Genomic DNA, 19096 nt, shown 5'->3' on the forward strand with positions numbered 1-19096 from the left:
GATTTTTAATTTATGTGGTTCTTTTCCTTTCTACAGACTAGGAGGCTAGAAGTTTGTCTACTCTCAATTTGAAAGCTTTGTGGCATTCCACTTCTCAAAAATTTAAGTAAGAAGGCACTTTGTCATCTAAATGAATTTACAATTGGATTTAATCAATGTACCCTAAAGCTTATACTTATATGGTGCCAAGAAGGAATACTTAGGATGTTAAATGATTTACTAGAGCACCAGGCAGAGTGGACAAATATATATATATCTTTAATGTCATTCAAGAAATTTAAGCTTAGACTAGGGAAGGAGGTAAAATATGCTGGTTTATCTTATCCTGAAAGCCTTCCCTCAGAATATTTCCTAATCCCTGCCCCAGGATAATGTCTGTAGTAAGGCCTCTGTTTCATGGATTTTTTTTTCTGGAAAAAGATAAACTGCTGGCATTCCAAACTTGGCATCATGCTCAAGTGAGATTTAAGTTGAGCAGAGGCCAGACCACCCCCCAGGTGGATGAAGACAGGTGGTGATTTCCCTGGAAGCAAGTCCAACAAAGTGCTCACCCTCAGAGGGTAGAGCATGTCCTCTATTTTAATGGAGTTAAAAGGGGGCATGATGGAAACAAGCCATTTCTTTCAACAAATTGCTTGATTGAGTTCCAATTACAATTTTATTCTTCCTTGTAATGCTTTTATGTGTGATGTCCCTGGTCCCATTAAAACTGCTGCAAACCTTGCATGAAATCACCTAGTAATTTGTTACAAGGAAAAGTCCTCACAGAATAGAAATGCCTGTTATGTCCCAGGTAGCATCCAGCATTCCAAACCTACAAAGCTGACGCTTGCTTTTATCTGCAGGATGCCAGTACTGTGAGGGTGGTTGTCAACATCCAAGCTAGTCCACATGTAAATGTATATACCCTGAATTAAATAACAAAAATTCTTAGTATCACTGGCTTTCTGTATACACGGCTTTAGAAGGAACTTTGAAGATGGCCTGTGTCTTGACAGAAAATCCTAATGGAAGTATCTGAGGGATGAAGAGAAACAGGAATATATTTGGTCATTTTATGATGTCTAGATATGACTAATAGCACCCATCCTTGAAATGTCTTGGGAGGTAACTTTAAATTCTTGTACAACAGATGCCAACAATGAAACTCAGTTGGTTGGATGAACTTTTCCAGCTGCTAAGGGGCCAATAGGACACAAATCTGGACTGGAAAAAATGAAAAATCCATTCTTCTCTACCCTACCATCCAACCACCACTAAAGAAATCACCATTGATTCTGTGTGACTGAGCAGACCCAGCACATGGTACAGCAAGAACACCACGTACCAGTTTTATAAAGCACTAATGCCTTGTCCTTAGTGAAGCAGTCAGTTAAATGAGAGAGGCAGACAGGCAATCAATACCATACAGAGGCAGGTAGACATCAATATAAATCAGTGTAGTGATGACAATTCTGAAAAAATACCTTACCTGTCTTTGAGGTTCAGGTAGGGCTTCTTGGAGGAAGGAATATCAGAAATGAAATCTGGAGGACAGGGATTATCGAGGTGACACTTACTGCAAGCCTTCCAGGTGGAAAACATGATAAATGAACTAAAAGGTTAATGAGCATGTGTGGAGAGGAGCCAAATGTCCCTGTATAATGAAAAGAAAATGCAAATGAGCATGAAACAATAAATAATAAACAGGCTTTGAATAAATGTAATCTAATCAATTGAGCTGCTGCAAACTGTCAAATTGAGCTGTTCAATACCAGCCCACAATGCTCCTGTACAGAATGCTCCTTGGCCTGAAATGTGTTAAAGATGCAGAGGAAAATATCTGAATCTAATGCCATCCCCAAGATTTTGTCAATGCATAATTTTTAATACTAAGCAAAAAAAAATTGATGTCAGATATAAAATGATCTGTTATCCTCTATGCTCAGTGAATTTATCATTAAGTGGAGCTTAGCACCCTGTCTTATGTAATCAAACAAGCACCTTGTACCACATGTCTGTCTATGAGAATATGCAAAGCCATTGGAGCAGGTAACTGTGAGATGAGTGGTGGTTGGGTATAAGTCTTGTCGAGTCAGAATTGAGAACATCAGTATACATGTCTTTCAAGAACATTCTTTATTAATCTCTTGATAGAATAGCTCTTACTAGGTTGCACTTCACAAGTTATTCAGATTTGGAATTAGTTGCTCACACTTTGGGAGAGATAATAACCTAAAGGTTATTGATGCTGCTTGAAAATATGAAACAATACAGTGATTGTCCCATCTCTGTTATTGAAGGAGATAGCATAACTGTGAAGTGCCCATTCTGTTTGCTTCATTCTTGATTCTTACCAATGCTGCTAGTCTCCTCACATGACACTTTTCCTCTTAGGAAGGTGGTTTATATATTTTTAATGTTGTGGGAATAGCATTATTAAAAATTAAATCACATGTATACTTTTATTAATAATCTTTGAAAGAAAGTGCTAAATGGAGATCTGAAACACTCAACTTTTAGAGATTTTTTCTTGGTTTAAAAGTTTTACTTAAGGATGACTGCTAATAAATCTTTTTTCATACTTGTCCTAGTTGACATTCTATTGGTTGTTTTAAAAATATCATGACCAAAAGCAACTTGGAGAGGAAAGGGTTTGTTTCCATTTGCACTTTCCAGCCCATTATCAGGGGAAGCCAAGACAGGAACTCAAGTAAGGCAGGAACCTGAAGGCAGGAACTAAAGCAGAACCACAGAGGAATGCTCTTCGGGGCTAACTCAGTTTGCTTTCTTATACATCCCAGGACCACATGCCCAGGGGTAGTACAGCCCATAGTGGGCTGGGCCCTCACACATCAGTCATCAATGAAGAAAATACTCCCACAGACTTGAGCACAGCTCAATATGATAAGGCAATTCCCCAGTTGAGATTCCCTCTCCTCCAATATGTGTTGATTTGTGTCAAGTTGACGAAAAACAACCAGTACAACACCAAAGGGAAGGAAACGATGCTAATCTAGAGCTAAATGAAGACAGGCTCATCCTATCTAATGAGGACAATTCAATTGAGCTGTAATGGTATCAAAACAATTGACTTTTACTAGCCCAACTTAATTATTCCACAGTAGACAGAAATGTATGTTTCTTCCACTAAAAGTAATTTTGAAAGCAGCATCTTTGCAGTATATACAGCACCAGGCGAAGACTTTTTTCTCTCCTATGATTAGTGAATATTGTTTTAAAACATCATTAAGTCAAATAACCATAGTCTAATTAAGTCTTTTGTAGTTTTGAGTGGTTTCGTGAAATGTCACAGGATTTATTTCACTTTTTTCTTCACTTGACTGAACGTTCTTCAGAAGCTGGGTGAATTTCAACCCTAGAATTCTTATCCTGGGGAAATGAATGCTGAAAAGTGTTTGGGTTGAGATAGTCTTGTTTAATGTGGTGTTAGAAAAAGCAAAACTGAAAGGCTCGCTCAGCAGTTTCTGCCAAAGCATCACGCTATTGCTTTAGGCAAACTCCATTCCCTTCATTATGCTCCAATGGGCACAGCTCCAAAAAATGGGCAGTGAAGAAGTTGCAGAGACTGGGCAGCAGTTGGGTTCAAACCATTAGAGCATGTCAAAAGATGACAAAGGACCCCAAGAGAGGATAGAAAAAAATAATGTTTCAACAAAGTAAGTTTATTTGCCTAGTGGGCAAGAGAATGCTATATCTCTGGAGGAATGAGCTCGGCATGCCTGATGAATGATGAGAAATTTGATCCAGTTTTAAATGAGTCTTTGCATGTTTTGTTTACTTGATTCTTTGTAGAACTGGATGTCCCTCTTTGTCCATTTTTATTTAGGTTTTTAAGGTGCAAGATAAGCTTTTAGAGAGATTCAGGAGGGGTCCCAATGACATTTGGATCTGGGCTTAAGCATCACATGTTTATCTGACTATCTTCCTGGAATTTCAGTAACTCTCAAACCAGAAAGGAGAACAGAATAGGAAACTCCCAGATATAGCCCTAGTCAACATCTTCATGTTAGAGAAGACATGGAAGCCCGGAGGAGATGGCAGGGTTACAGTAATTATTCCTAAGCCATAGAAGTTTTGATAAGGAAAAACCCAAGGTACAGAGGCTCAAGGTTGAGCAAAGAAAGTGCTGTCATATTGTGATTGAAGTAAAATCAGAAAGGTCTCTGATATGAGAAGGTTTAACAGTGAAAGGCTCATGTCATTTCAAACTAATTTATTGTTGAAGTCTGTCACTTCTGCATCTTGTGAAGTTGTAGTAATACATGAGTTTTTGAAATAGCTTGTTAAGAAATGCAGTTCATTAGCATGCAGTAGGCATAGACTTATATACCTAACAACGTTATGTTCACAGGGAATGGTTTGCCCCAAAGGGAAATGGTTAATATAAACTACTTCAGCATTAAGAAAGCTTAACTTACAGGGAAATACACACAATTAGTTTTAACAAGGGGCTGCAATGAGGGGTAGTATAGGCTATAAACAAAACACAATTAAAACCTTTAGAATAAGGGGTTGAGGGGGTGGTTCAGTGGTTAAAGCACTTGCCAGGCAAGTGTGATGCCCAAAGATGGAGTCTTAGCACCCATATCAATGCTCAGAAGGCATGATGACCTAGCTTTAGTTTGTCTTCATTTCAGGAAGGTAGAAACAGGGGATCCCTGAGCAAGTTGGCTAGTGAGACTAGCCTTCTCAGCAAGCTCTAAATTTGATTACCACCTACCTCATTGAGTAAAGGAGAAGAATGGTCGAGGAGGATTCCCAACATCAATGTCAGGTTTCCACATTTATAATCACACACACACACACACACACACACACACACACACACACACTGACACAAGTGTGCCCACACACATGCAAACATACACACATGACAATGGAGGAAGAAAAAAAATAGAATAAAAAAAATAGATATGCTAAATGAAGTTATTCAGACAGCATCCAATCAGAGGTGGCATTTGAATTGATCCTGATTGATTCTTTTGTTAATTCAGCAAGTGTTTCATGAGTACTTGCTAGGGACCTAACACTCCTCTTGTTTGTTGGAACGTATCAGTGGGAAAATCTCTGCTGTTGTAACATTTGCATTCTATCAATAAGTAAGACTTCTAAAAACATGCTGGAAGAAGGAATTTCAAGTAGACAGAGTAGAAGGAACAAAGGTATAAATTATGAGTGTGCACAGAGTCTGAGGATGAATCCACAACATTTGAACACAAAGTTCATGGGTAGTGGCCATTGGGAGGTGTAAGCTCCTCCACTGCAAGCCACATGCAGGGATCTTTGAACCAGGAGCACAGCCACCTTCAGACCCATACCAACATATAAGCTTTGGACTTTGGTGGGCATGTCATTGAGTCTAAACTATCACCAGACTAGTGCTCCACTGAAAGAACACTGGGGTTGGAGTAGGGAGAAATTAGTTCCTTATGTAAGTAAATGCAATTAGCTGTCCAAGAAGAACAGTAAAAACAACAGTTAACTCAAGAATAATTACAGCTCTGAGAACCGTGAGACACATCCACTTCTTGAGGGCCAACAGACTCTCTGAGAAGACTCCATAAATCTCCTTTGCTTACAGTTCAACAAAATAATTTATCTCAGAGTGGTTTGTATTACTTCCAATAATATCTTGGATTATAGGGATAATGAGATTCAATGAGCACATGCCCAATACTATGGTCATAATGCTGCCAGTGAATGTATAAAAAATATCAAACCCTGTTAAGCCTCAGTGGAAATTTTAATGTCTAATTTCTAAATATAACACAGATCATACCAACTGTAGCTGACTTTCTCAGTTCCATAACACCATTATCAAGACTATTATTTACTTCTCAACTGTGCATTCTCTATAATTAAATGATAGATACATATATGATAGATAAATAGATAGATAGATAGATAGATAGATAGATAGATAGATAGATAGATAGATAGATAGATGAAGGATGGATAGATGGGTGGGTGAGTGGATGGATGAATGGATAGATAGATAAGATAGGATAGGGTAGGATAAGATGAGATAATATGAAGAAAATGAGAAAGGGTGGGGGACATTAATCATCAAAATGTTCCATGCTAACTATCTGATTAATAACTCTTTGTTGTCATAGTTCTACAAACACAGTCAAAGAATATCAGGTCTGTGGAGTTGCCAAGTTTCAAGTCATATTTCAGTGATTCTCAATGTGTGCTATGAGAACCACCTTCATTAAACTGAACTAAAGTACTTGTAAAGAAGCTCCAGATCCTTAGATTCTACCTCAAACAAGTGCATGTGACATGCTCATTTAAATATGGGAGTCCCTCTGCTAACATAAGTGATGGTCTGGAAGGGCCCTCTGCATTTTGCTGATGAGCAGCATGAAAAAGTCTTGGAGATGGAGCAAAGTTCACTGTGAGCTTCTGTATGAGTAACCAGGCATCAGCAAGGAGCAAACAAGCAAAGAGAAAATAAGCAAATTGGGTTTCTATTCAACTTCCAAGCCAATAATCTTTTGTTAGGATTTTGAAGCATTACATATTTTTATCTTTATAATATCTAGGTGAAGATAGTACTCATTTTTGCAAATGAAGATCGAAGCAATTTGCCCAGAGCCACTAGCTAATCAAAATAAGGGTCAAAATTTGAACTCACATCATTTGATACCAAAGTCAAATTCCCCCAAAAAAATAAACGCTTCATGTTTATAACACTGTACGTTAGCTGTCATTACATTGAAAAATACCTTGTTTATAATGCCAAGTTTATGACAAAGCTTTGTTTGTGAGCAATATGTGACAATTAATTAGCTGTCTTCTAGTGGCTTTGTTGTTGTTGATTTTTAATTTCTCAATGCAGTGTGGTTGGAATTGTCAGTATTGAAGCCAATAGAAGCTTATCTATTTATTGGGTTACTAAATCCTCCTCCTTTTACCTGATATTCTCCTAATTTTCCCTTTAGCTTTTTTAAATTATTCTGTCATATCATGGATCCAGTGTGCCTTGCAAAAGTCAAGGCAATATTGACATCTCTGAATAAAAGAAAAGAAGCTATTTTGAACTTGTCAAAATAAAGGCAGGGGAGGGAAGACTGTGGGGGGGACATACAGAAGACATTGGAATGGGAGTAGGCTTGTGTGACAAGAAAGAACTTAAAAATGTGCTTTGCAGCCTTACAATTAAAATTTTAAGTCAGCAAAAGCCACCAGTGTTTATGGTAAAAAGTCTCTCAGCTGAACATACACGATTCGAAAACCCAAAAGCCCAGAGAGCAAGTCTGTTGTGAGCCCCATTTTACCCAGTGGTTGGTGAACGAAAGGGGTTATGATGGCACTGAGAGGCAGTCTGGCAGCAAATCAGAAGCACTTCAACCACGAGGGCATGCAAGTCTAAGAGTTCAGAATGTCTTTGAAAGAATTTCCCTTTTTAGTGACCTTTGGACTCCTGCACTGAATTCCAGGTGACCAGATGCAAGACCCAAAGGGAAAGGGCTGCCCTAGAGTGCTTCCCTTTGATTCTCTTCCTGCAGAAAACTCCATCCAGCTTTGCAGCCTTGACTTTGAGGACAGGCTGCTCTGTGCTAGACAAAGCAAAAAAGTGGTATCCTAGAAGCCAGAACATAAGTTTTATTTTGCCTCTGAGTGATTCCTTGAGAGCTAAGATGAGTCTATGTGGGCAACTCAGATATGAAACAAGTCACTGAGCCAGTGAAATTCAGGATTGTAGTGATGATTCACAAACACCCTTCTATTTCCTCTTTCATTTGGGGTTGGAGTATATGCTCTCCTCATGATATATGCAAAGTTCAAAGTCACAGTATAGAGGGAGGAAAGGAGCCTTGTCCTGTGGTTTTCTCATGACCTCACCCTGGGGAGGCAGTGTGACAGGGAAATTACAAGGCTGTCTGTCTCTGGATCTCAAGGGATTGGTATTGACTATAGGATTTGTCCCCTTGAAGAACCTGGGATGACATGGATGACAAGAACCTGGGATGACATAAGGTACCACCTCAGCTACTGTAAAGGTCACATGAGATAGCACATGTACATTCCTTCACATCTTCCAAAGTTATCAGTATGATTCTCAGGCAAATTCAAAGTGAAGAGACACACCAAATCTTCTTAGTGATAGGAGCACCCAGACACTAAAGCTGGCTCACCTGGGGAGCAATGGTAACAGCATCTCCACCAGAAGAGGTCTGAAATGATCCTATGGACCTGGAGTAAAAAACATGTTCTTGCACTACAGGGCAACCTTTATAAGTCATGAAATTACTTGCATTTCTGCTGGACAAAAAAAAATTATTAGTTAACATGTAATTTCATAGTCTGGATCCTCAACAACATTAAATAATACAACAACAAAAGTAGAAGCCTCTAGAATTAAATCATTCATACACAGGGCTTTTAGTGATCCCATGGGGCACTGGGAGAACACAGATTCATCCTTTTGTTTTATTTTCACGATTTAGGTAATTCACTAGTCTGTGGTTACATCATAAATAATGGCAGAAGACTATTCATATTGCAGAAAGTCTGTTGTCACTCAATTTGGGCTCGATTAATTTATGTGAGGGCCAAGAAGATATTAATTAACTACATAGGCTACTAGAGCCTAGGTGGCAAAGTCAGAGCCACTGCCTCAAGCAAATACTGAGTTCACAAAATAATTTCTATAAGAAATTTCCAAATTAGCATTTGGCTTTACATTCAGGTCTCTCTTCTCCAGAAATGATTTTTGTTATTTTCACTGACTCTTTTATTACAAGGAGTTTAGAGGTCCTGTTGATGTTTAAATACATTATCACAAACTCTTTGGTGTAATGTAACTCAAGATTATCCTTACACATATTTATTTATCTGTATGTATGTGAGTGTGTGTGAGAGTGAGTGTGATGTGTATGAGTGTCTGCATGGGTGAGTGTGCTGTGAGTGTGTGTATGTGCGTGTCTCCAGGCACTCACTTGCCCCAGAGTACATGTGGAGGCCACAGGACACAAGACTTGAGTTGTTCTTTCCTTTCAGCAGGTTTTCCCCAGGTTTTGAACTCAAGTGTTGGGCTTGGCTGTAAGTGCCTTACCCACCAAACCATCTCAGAGCTACACAACTTACTTCTCTTAGGATTCTGGAAGTCAGGAATCTGACACATGTCTCATGGAGCCAAAGTGGAGGGTTGGAAGCGTGATTTCTTCTGGGGGCTATAAAGAAAACTAAATTCCTTCACCTTGCCCTGCTTTGGGAGACATTCTCTAAGCCCCATCTTGTAGAGATTTGCCTCTGACTTCAAAGCCAATGATGTAGCATCTTCTAAATCTCTCCCTGACTTCTCCAAGTGTTATCACTTCATCTTGTATTGGCCGAGCCCCTCCGGGGTCCTTCTTATACAGAGCTTTGTGGTTATATGTGGCAGAGTCAGAAAATCCAGGTGAACTTTCCATGTTAACATTCTTACCTTGGTCATATCATATCTCTTTGATGTACTCTAGCATGCAGGATTAGCACATGGATGTTGAAAGAGAGACAATATTATTCATTCAATCATACAAGTATATTACAACAATTCAAGAACTGTATCAGTATAGTATCCCTATGCATTTCTATACAGTTTGGTGAGTTTAGCTTTCTTCAAGGTGCTGAACATCTGAGAGAGTTCTGGCTTGCTAGAAAAATACTTTCCTTACCACTGATAAGTCTGGATTCTGCAAACCATAGAGCAAATGAGAGAACAGTTCCTTGAAGTGGTTTTCTAGACCTTAGTTCTCTATTTGAACACTTGGTCCTTGACAATAGGTTTGCTGTCTTTGATTGAATGAGATTTGTTCTCAAATATAACAGTAGTGATACATCACCAAAGGTTCCCCATATATGGCCTAATAGTAGGCCATGTATGTATATGTGCTTATATAGTATGATAACATCTGTCAAAATGATGTTATCTTAAGTATCAAAGCTGGTCTGTACCAATAACAACCCAGCTTAACAGGAGGTCAGAGCATCTGGCCCCATCTTCCCCTGAGTCACTGAGATTCGCATCCATTGTCAAAGGCAGTTTCCAAACTGCATTCTCAAACAAGAAAGAGAATAAAGTTGAAACCACTGGATGGTAGAAGGGAGTGGGAATGAAATCCTGTTAGAATAGATTACAAGGAAGGTAAGTCACTATTTTTCATGTATTCTCATTAAGAGCAGAAAGATACTCTAAGATCAATCATCATTTTTGAAAGGGGATAAATTCAAATTTCATATTTTAGAATACTTGGGAGAAAATACCACAAAAAACCTAAAACTGTTCATCTTATTAATAAAACTTAAATACTATACAAGCATTGCTAAATTTCAATACATTTCTTAGCATCTACTTAGGTTTGTGCATAGGTATTAAACTTTAAGGTCACGATACTCCATTTCCTCAAATTCCGTATCCTACCCGTACTCATGCTCTTTCGTTACCTGCATTTGTTCATGATTTGGAATGTAGTCTATCTTTTCATCCTTGAAAGTTCAGCTCATTCATTATCTCACATACATGAGTATACATAACACAACTCCCTTGGTGCACACAAGCCTTTAATGGCTTCCTAAAAGTAAGAAAAATAAGCATGTGAAATAACATGACCCAAGGTAGCATCTTATTTTCTAACAAAAAAATAAATAAATGTACATCACCTGCGTGAAGCTACATGAACACCTGAAAATAAACTTGTCAGCATATTTTACTGAATGATTATCCAGATAGTCAACAATTATCCACAAATAAACATTATGTAATAATATCTCAAGGTCTGCTGATCAATCAGAAACATGAAAATTAAGTTTAAAAGGATCTGTCACAGAGTAGAATTAGTATTGATATAAAGTTCTGTCCTAATTCTAACTCAATAGATTGCATAAGTAAGTTTATGCCTTTATTTTTAATATTGTGTGGCAATGCTAGCCAATCTAATCAGTGAACCAATATAAGAAATTTATGACAATCAAACTATCTGTCAATGAGAAAAATAAAAAATTATTGTATTTGAACTATATAATTCACACCAAAAGAATTAAAGGAAAAGCATACAATACTTTATTAGCTAATTTTTAAGAAACAATTCCATGCGATCAAAATGATTCTAAGGTAACAATTTCTGCGATACTTTTAAATATATTTTACTAATACTCTTGAGAATGCCATATACACACACAATGTATTTTTATCATAGCCATCTGTATATTCTCCCCATATTTCCTCCTAAATCTAGTCCCTATCCCCTCCAAATTTTATGACATTTTTAAATAAATTAACCCGCTGAGCTCAGTTGGTGCTTACCATACACCCATGAGTGTGGGGCCATCCATTTCAGCATGGATGACCAACCAGCAGTGGTACCCTTGATGAAAACAGACTCCTCCTCCTCCTCCTCCTCCTCCTCCTCCTCCTCCTCCTCCTCCCCTCCTCCCCTCGCCCCCTCCTCCCATGGCTAGCCATCAGCTGGAATAGCTCATCTGCGAAGGGTGGGGCCTCACCAGCCCTTCTCCTATCTATGCCAGGATACTGACTGGCTTCACCTTGGACAGGTCTGGGCATGCAACCAGAGCTGCCGTGGGAATGTACCTATATCCGTCCTGACGTGTGCAGAAAACATTATTTCACAACACCACAGCCCTGGCCAAACTTCAGCTCTTAAAATCTTTCTGCCCTCTCTTCCAAAAATGTCTCCTGAGCTTTGAGGGGGAGAAGCTATGATACTAGTGTCCCAATTATGACTGAGCAATCCACCATCAATTACTCTCTGTACTTGGACCACTTAGGAGGTTCTGTGTTGACTACCATCCACTGCACAAAGAATTCCCTGGTGAGGTCTGAGAGCTGCACTAAATATGGATATAGATATTTGAATTTAGAGGAAAGTTTGATACTGTGCCCATTAACCTCTGGGGTCTGTGAACTTCCCAGACATAAGCTCTTGGCCAGATATATAATACTAAGCAAGCATTTCCTCCTGTGGAGAAGGCATCAAATCCAATCAGGAAGCTATTAGATACCTTCATAAGATTCACGCTACTATTGTACCCACAAGCATATCTTAATGTTGTAGCATTTTATTTATATGATAGACCACCACTTGATAACAAAGTGCCAGATTCCCAATCGTCCCTACTATCTATGTAAAATTACTGCTTAAGCAAGTTCACACACACACACACACACACACACACACACACACACACACACATACACACACACCTCCTGTTTATGTTCTTGAGGCTATCCCAGTAGCCAAATACCCAGTACTGTGTGTACACCTGGTTATGTGTCAGTTCCTGAGACGCTAGACACTCTCTGAACCACCAATGGGGGTGGCCAGTGAGATGAGACTAGTCTCTGAATTCAATCACAGAGGAGAAAATATTCAAGCCATGAGTGGACCAAAATAGTTTTGAACTGACAGATTTGACCGAAGTTCAGAATTAGAACACATAATCAGAAGAGGAAAGGGGAGACAGTAAAAGCAATACAGACAGAGGTTAGGAATTACAAAATGCTATTATGGCTTAGGCTTTGCCCTAGGACTGGGGAAAATATAAAAAGATGTTTCTAAGTGTGAATGACCTACACAGACCACCCTAGTGGGCAAGGATATTCGAGTACCTTCATAGGACAGTCTCTAGCAGAGCATATAATTTTAAATCAGGTGCATGTAAACCAGCAGGATGGCAGAGAACTAGCTGTTTCAGAAGCTGCCAGGAAAGGCAAAGGTTACTAATGTCCTATGGAGTAGTGAAGTGATAACTTGTACACAACTGATTTATTACATAGAGCACCTACAAATCAACATGTAACTATGGACACCATATAATAGTGAACTAACAAATACCATTTCTCCTCAGCATTAATTCAAATCATACCAATTTTTTGGCTTAGTTTCAAATTCCAGTAAAGTTTTAGTAATGCATACAATAGCCATGTAGAAATGACTTCTTACCAGGCCTGGTGATACCAGCAATGGGGTGGGGGTTATGAGAGAGGATGTATTTTCTTTCTTTTATTTAATGAGGGAAGTTCACCTTTGGGGTCTCCATGAGCCTTCTATTCCAAATCCTCAAAAAAATAATTGTTTCTAACATTCAAAGAAAAAAAATGTTGGAAACTACTGTTCTTAAAAGTCCATGTTCCCTACTAAGTATCTGTCTTTCTATGGGAGACAAGATATTCACCATAGCAAATAAAAATGGTATGTCAGGGGAAATTTTAATACATTTTAGTATTCTTTACATATTTAAATTACCTTTAGAAAAAATGAGTAAAGAAGTCATTTTAATAAGATGGTATTTATAATTGTCTACTCTAAGAGCCTAGAATTGGGTATTAGATATTTACATACCAAACACATATATACATGTATATATTACATATATATTTATAACAACTAATAATTTCTTGAGAAAAGACATACAATAAGTCATAATGGCTAATGAAACATTTTTTTGTTCTTCTCTGAGTTTCTGATTCTTATTTTTTTTTGTCCATTAGATGGAATGCCCAAAGGAAAACAAAGCAATCACATTATTTGACTTAGTTGGTATTAAGTGGTAATTGTCTAAAGATCTAACAGGGTAGATATTAAAGCTATCTCCTAAAATAGGGACAATTATATAAGTATTGTTTTCAGTTAAGAATACTGTAATTGTGCCCTCAGCAATGCATCTACATAAGGCAAGCAAATTATGATTATGAAGAATATAATTGTATGTCATTATCTAAATTGTACATGGTTCAGCCCTGCTTCAGAATGTGGGTTCCTTACGGGTCTTATTTATGGCATACAAAAATTATATGTTCACCTTGATCAATAGTTAAATTGGTGATTAATAAATGCTTAGCAGCAATTAGTCCAAAAATACAAATACAAATACAACTTATCTAGGGATAGGAGGCAGGTAGATGTGTGTAATGTTGGCAGCACTGACTTTGAAGGTCAAGAGATACAGCTCGGTAAAAGCCCAGGCAGGGAGTCTTTGTCGATATCTAAGGCAGGGAAGGAGCCATTGTCAGAACATGAAAAGGGAACTTTTCTGCCACTTGGATGTGCAGGGGGGAAAGCAAGAAGTGGAAATTACTCAGCCGCGGTGATTGGAACAAGAATAAAGCTAATGCAACAGAATCCAAACAAAGCGACACAATAGGCAACTCTATAGAAATAAAATTGGATTTCCAAACTGGGTTTTAAGACCATGCTACAAGCTATATGCTACAGCAAGAGGTAAATGCTACCGGTCCTTTACATTTTCAGAGAGCCCCATAAATTCTGCACAATGGGCCAAATTGATTCACAACATGACCTCCATAACAGAAAAGCCACCTCCAGGAAAAAGCTTTCCCAAAACTGTGTAGAACTTAATGAAAATAACTACCTTCTTCCAAACAGACCTGGAGGTGGGGTAAGACTGCTCATTGTCTACAGTGAACTTAATCCCAACCCTTAACACAGCAGAGATTTCAACTGAACCAACGCTTTAGATAAATTGTCCTTGGATGCTAGGCATTGGAAGTAACCTCAACACTGTAGCTAATTTGGTAGCTTTTATTTCCACAAAGCCAGCCTTTGGCTTAAAAATAAGAAAGTAGTGACTGCAGCACAAAAATAAAAATTGATATGTTATGGGGTAGGGGACTGTGATGCCAGGCAGTGCCCAGGTACGCACAAAAGTTAGTCTCCCTGCGTATGACATTGGTTGTTTCTATGGGTTATAGTAGCCATGAGAAACTAAAATCCCAACATATAAAGAGATATATAAATTATGAATACTCTAAACATCCAATAATGTTAACGATGCATCATTTGTCCATATCTTTTCCACAGAGGAAGAAAGAGGTAGGAGGCACGTCCCTTTGGCAATAGCTTGAAGAGGGTTCAAATTGACCTTGGAAAACAGGATGCTATGACTTCTTGGACCCTTTCATTCCATGAACAGATGATTTTAGAGTGACTCTTTTCTTCCTCTCCATTTAGATTGCCACTATTACAAGACTGACTGTGTTTAAATGTTAGGGCTGGTACAAGAAATGAGAACTAATAAAACAGTGAAGTGCTCCACTTCCAAGTCAGTGAACCAAAGCAATGGTTAGAATCGCGATGCAGCCGAGTACCTGGATACTGGGATGAACCCGAGGCATTGCATTGTTGATGGGCTTGCGATTATAATAACGGTTAAGTGATAACACTGTACTCTAACTGTCCTCAGGCTCGATGGGATGGCTTGACTGGGCGTATCACCTTTAATAAGACCGATGGCTTGAGAAAGGATTTTGACCTGGACATTATCAGTCTCAAGGAGGAAGGAACTGAAAAGGTAACCTCCTTGATGATGAATAAAGTCACCAATAGACTCGCGAAAGGGCACTATTCATGCGTTTCACCTAAATGGCACAGACAAGTGGGAGAATGATAAAAATGACTTTCTTAGCATACTCCTTAGCACCCCGCCTTCTAGATCGTTCTCTCACATTGGAAGTCAGGCATGGGTGGGATAGATTCTCAACGTACATGTGGAACTAATAGCATTAACTAATGTCCATCAGTGCTTGGTCTATAAAGCAAATATGTATTGTTGCCTACATATCCCTGTGCACTGGCATTCTTAGGCCAGTTTCTCAAAGATTTTACAAAGTTGAGTTTAGACTTGGAACTGTGGAAATTGCATCTGGCTTATCTATGGTAAAGCATCCAAGGGTTACTCAGAAATTAATTTTAGCTGAACTCTATTTTGAGTATGGTGACAGAGGGAAGGAATAAAATAGTATAGAAAAGGCTTACTGGAGCAAATTAACATTGCATCCTTAATTTAGGACAAATGCTAGAAAAAAATTAATTTTAATGTTGGATTCTCACTTTAGGATCATTTTAGTTGGCAGTCTCAATTTCAAAGTTTGAACTTTTATTTTAGTTATTATTTAGACTAACACAAAGGTAAACTGTTAAGTAATAATGATCAAAGAATTTAGATGCTCAATATATTTTCTCAATTCAGTTTAATATCTATGTCCACAAGTTGCAATCAGCATTTATAGTTTGAGGATTTGCCTTCAGAGCCCTAAAGAACAACAGATTTTGAAAGCCCAAAGCAGTCACCTGGACATCGGAACTCCATGAGCCAGGACATTTTCAGATGGTGGTGACTAACACACAAAGCCTGGTGCTCAATATAAAAGGGCCCTTGGAAACAGCTTATTGCTTGTTTGATTTCAAATAGTTGAGCTTATTTTTAAAGCAAGGTAAGGTTTTCATGTCTGTTTCATTGTTTTCATTTACTGGGACACAATTCTCCCTTGGCATATTCTAACTCCCTTCTCCCCTCACATCCCAGCCCCATGCACCATTAATTGAAACAAAGATTAATTAGCCTGGATGTTGTAGAAGGCTATCACGGGTGTTGATATGTTTGAGAAAAACAATTAGCTCACAACTTTGAGAGTACGTGCATGTGGAGTTCCCATTTCAAAAATCCTGCTTCCTCCCCTCCCCTAGTTTGGTCTTCACTCTGTCTCTCTCTTTCACTAGTTTGATCATCTTTACCCTGCTGTGTTCCTCTGCTGGTTTAACAGAGAACTGAGCATCCACCTGCCCTCCATAATTGCATATTTGGACCAGAAGGAACAGAAAAGAACGTTCATTATAACCTAAAAGCTTGTGGTTATTTAAAAGAATATATCTGTTTCCTCTAGGCCCACTCCATTCTGCCTTTTTGCCTTTTGGTGAGAAGTAATGCGGTTAAGGAAATATCTTTCTTGGCTCAGACAGGTGATGAGAGAGATGGAACTATTTCGATGTCTCCACAGCTATTTATATACACAGCAATATTATGCACGTTCTACTGGTGTTTTTCTATTAAAAGCAAAATCAAATTAGATGAAAGTATTTTCTATTTGTTTCTTATCTATTCAATGTTTGCAATAACTTCTTTCTTCAGGTGACTTGGGCTCAGTTCCTGAGATTGCTGGTTGAGCCTTGAAGGCAATGGGGGAAGCTAACACATGTCCCTCGAGAGCCAAGGGAAGACATGCCCACACTTTCCATGCCAGCTTCTCTGGGCTCACAGGCGAACCATTACCAAAAGTCCACCCATCACTTGCACCCAGCCTTTCTACTGTCTGCAAACTCATAATCAAAGGATACATCATTCAACATATTTATCCGTGTAGTTTAGAAAGCGTGCGTGTGTGTGTGTGTGTGTGTGTGTGTGTGTGTGTGTGTGTGTGTACTGAATGACTGGCTGATTTTTATCATGAATTCCTTCAACAGCTCTCTTAAAGCATGATGAATATCCTTTAACCCTGCAGCATACCTGTAAACATTCAAAGGTGCTTTAATTACTTTCTTCTATGTGAAAGGAGCACGCAACTTCTGTGGTACCCAGCCTCCATTTCCCTTTCCTTGTTGTACCTATTGTTGGTCTCTCTATGAATTAAAATGCAAAATTCCAAACAACAGGTGAGGAGTGCAATGCACTCTATGTACTTCATGGGTTCCATGCTGCATTTTAATTAAGTGTGTTTTTATTTTTTCCCTCTGAAAAACCAAGGCTGCTGGTGAAGTGTCTAAGCACTTGTATAAAGTGTGGAAGAAGGTTTGTACCCTGATAACAACAGCAGGACACTTGGGGATGGGGTGGCTGCACCCTGCCAGTCTTACAAAACCAGCAGCTTCCCAGCTGCAGGCTAGGGGTGAGACCCCACAGAAGTGGGACGCAGAGTGGGTTCACTCTCAGCATCATCAGGAATTGCAAGTAGACATGTGGTGGGTTAATGAGTGATGGGTGGGTAAATATCCCCCCTGGATTAGATTTTCTACTGGACAGGATCAGTGTCTGTGAAGACTGCAAGCAGGTAACAGGAATGAACACACACAGGGGCCCATTTATAGATCTTCTCAAACCATGGAATATTTCCCCCAAGGGGAATGAAAACAATAGATTTGATCCATCAGACTAGTCAGACAGGCAAGGGCACTTCCTTCAATATCACCACCGGGAAAAAATGGGCCATTTTCAGAAACTCCCCTTTCTTATGAGCTCTTTGTTTTGCCAGAGCATAGGCTTGAAATTTATTTTAGAACTAGTTTCCAGAGGACAAATCATCAGAAAACTTTTGAAGGGAAATGAGATTATCTTGTGAATTTTAGTACCCACTATTTCATAGTTTATTGTACATGATCATGTTGCCAGTGACTGTGCATAGATTTACATAAGCAGATGTTAGACCCAGAAAGACTCTCGTGGAGAAAATGGCTCCATTCTTTCTCCTCACTCCCACCTCTCTCTTTTTTCCCTCTCTCACTCTGTCTAAAACCAGTTGTAAAATTTCTCTTGATTGATGGATGGACTTTAAATGACTTCAGGTTGTTCAGCTTGAACAGTTTGTCAGGCTCACTTTCACCTTTCAAATGATTGGCTGAGTCACAGAAAGTGTAAACATCTTCTACAAGTAGCCAAAAATCTCATCATCCCCTTGGTAGAACTCAGTAGATGATCTCAGAAATGTCCTTTTAAGTATTAAAAGTCATGGGCTTAATAAATTGCTTTATCAATGAACCAAGTTGCAAAGTGCCCATTGGAGGTGAACTAGTTTCCTCACTGGGAGTAAAGAGATGTATCTACCCACCACTCTGAAAGCAGCTTATTGCTTAAGACTCCTGGCACTTTATGCAATGCTGAATTAATTTAAACTAAATACTCTATGGGATAGATAGAGTCTAGTCTCTGAAATTAAACTCAAGGGAGAGGAACAGTCCTAGAATCACCACTACACTGTACCATGTGCATCCATATCTCAAGGATGTTGTAACAACTTCACCTTGCTAGTTCATGACTTCCTTCCTCATCCTCTCTGCTAACCCTTCATTGCTCACATTATCAGCTGAATGGGGGTCATGGTTCATCTACTATTCTTAGTAATGGCACTCCAGCCCAGCGACTCAGTCAAACCCAACAAACAAGTTGCACTTCCCTAAGCAGATTCTGTCTTTAAGATAAGAGTTTGCTCCGGCATAGCCATAGCCCAGAACTTTCCTCAGCATCAGGACTTCATCTAAAACACCAGATAGCTCACCTGACATTCTTGGCAAGCAAG

General features: G+C 38.9%; 1 protein-coding gene across 7 annotated transcripts in view; it reads left to right on the forward strand.

Annotated features, from left to right (window-relative positions):
* Grik1 (glutamate ionotropic receptor kainate type subunit 1) overlaps positions 1 to 19096 on the forward strand; it is a 379146-nt gene that overhangs the window by 300112 nt on the left and 59938 nt on the right. For 4 of the 7 annotated variants that reach the window (XM_028875952.2, XM_028875954.2, XM_028875958.2 and 1 more), the window contains exons 8-9: positions 15214 to 15321; positions 17551 to 17595. In XM_028875952.2, coding sequence (XP_028731785.1) covers positions 15214 to 15321; positions 17551 to 17595 — 153 coding nt within the window. The remainder of the gene's footprint in view (positions 1 to 15213; positions 15322 to 17550; positions 17596 to 19096) is intronic. The other 3 variants (XM_028875953.2, XM_028875955.2, XM_028875959.2) reach the window with 1 other exon arrangement.

The sequence above is a fragment of the Peromyscus leucopus genome, chromosome 12 (assembly GCF_004664715.2).
Source record: "Peromyscus leucopus breed LL Stock chromosome 12, UCI_PerLeu_2.1, whole genome shotgun sequence".
Classification (NCBI taxonomy): Eukaryota; Metazoa; Chordata; class Mammalia; order Rodentia; family Cricetidae; genus Peromyscus; species Peromyscus leucopus.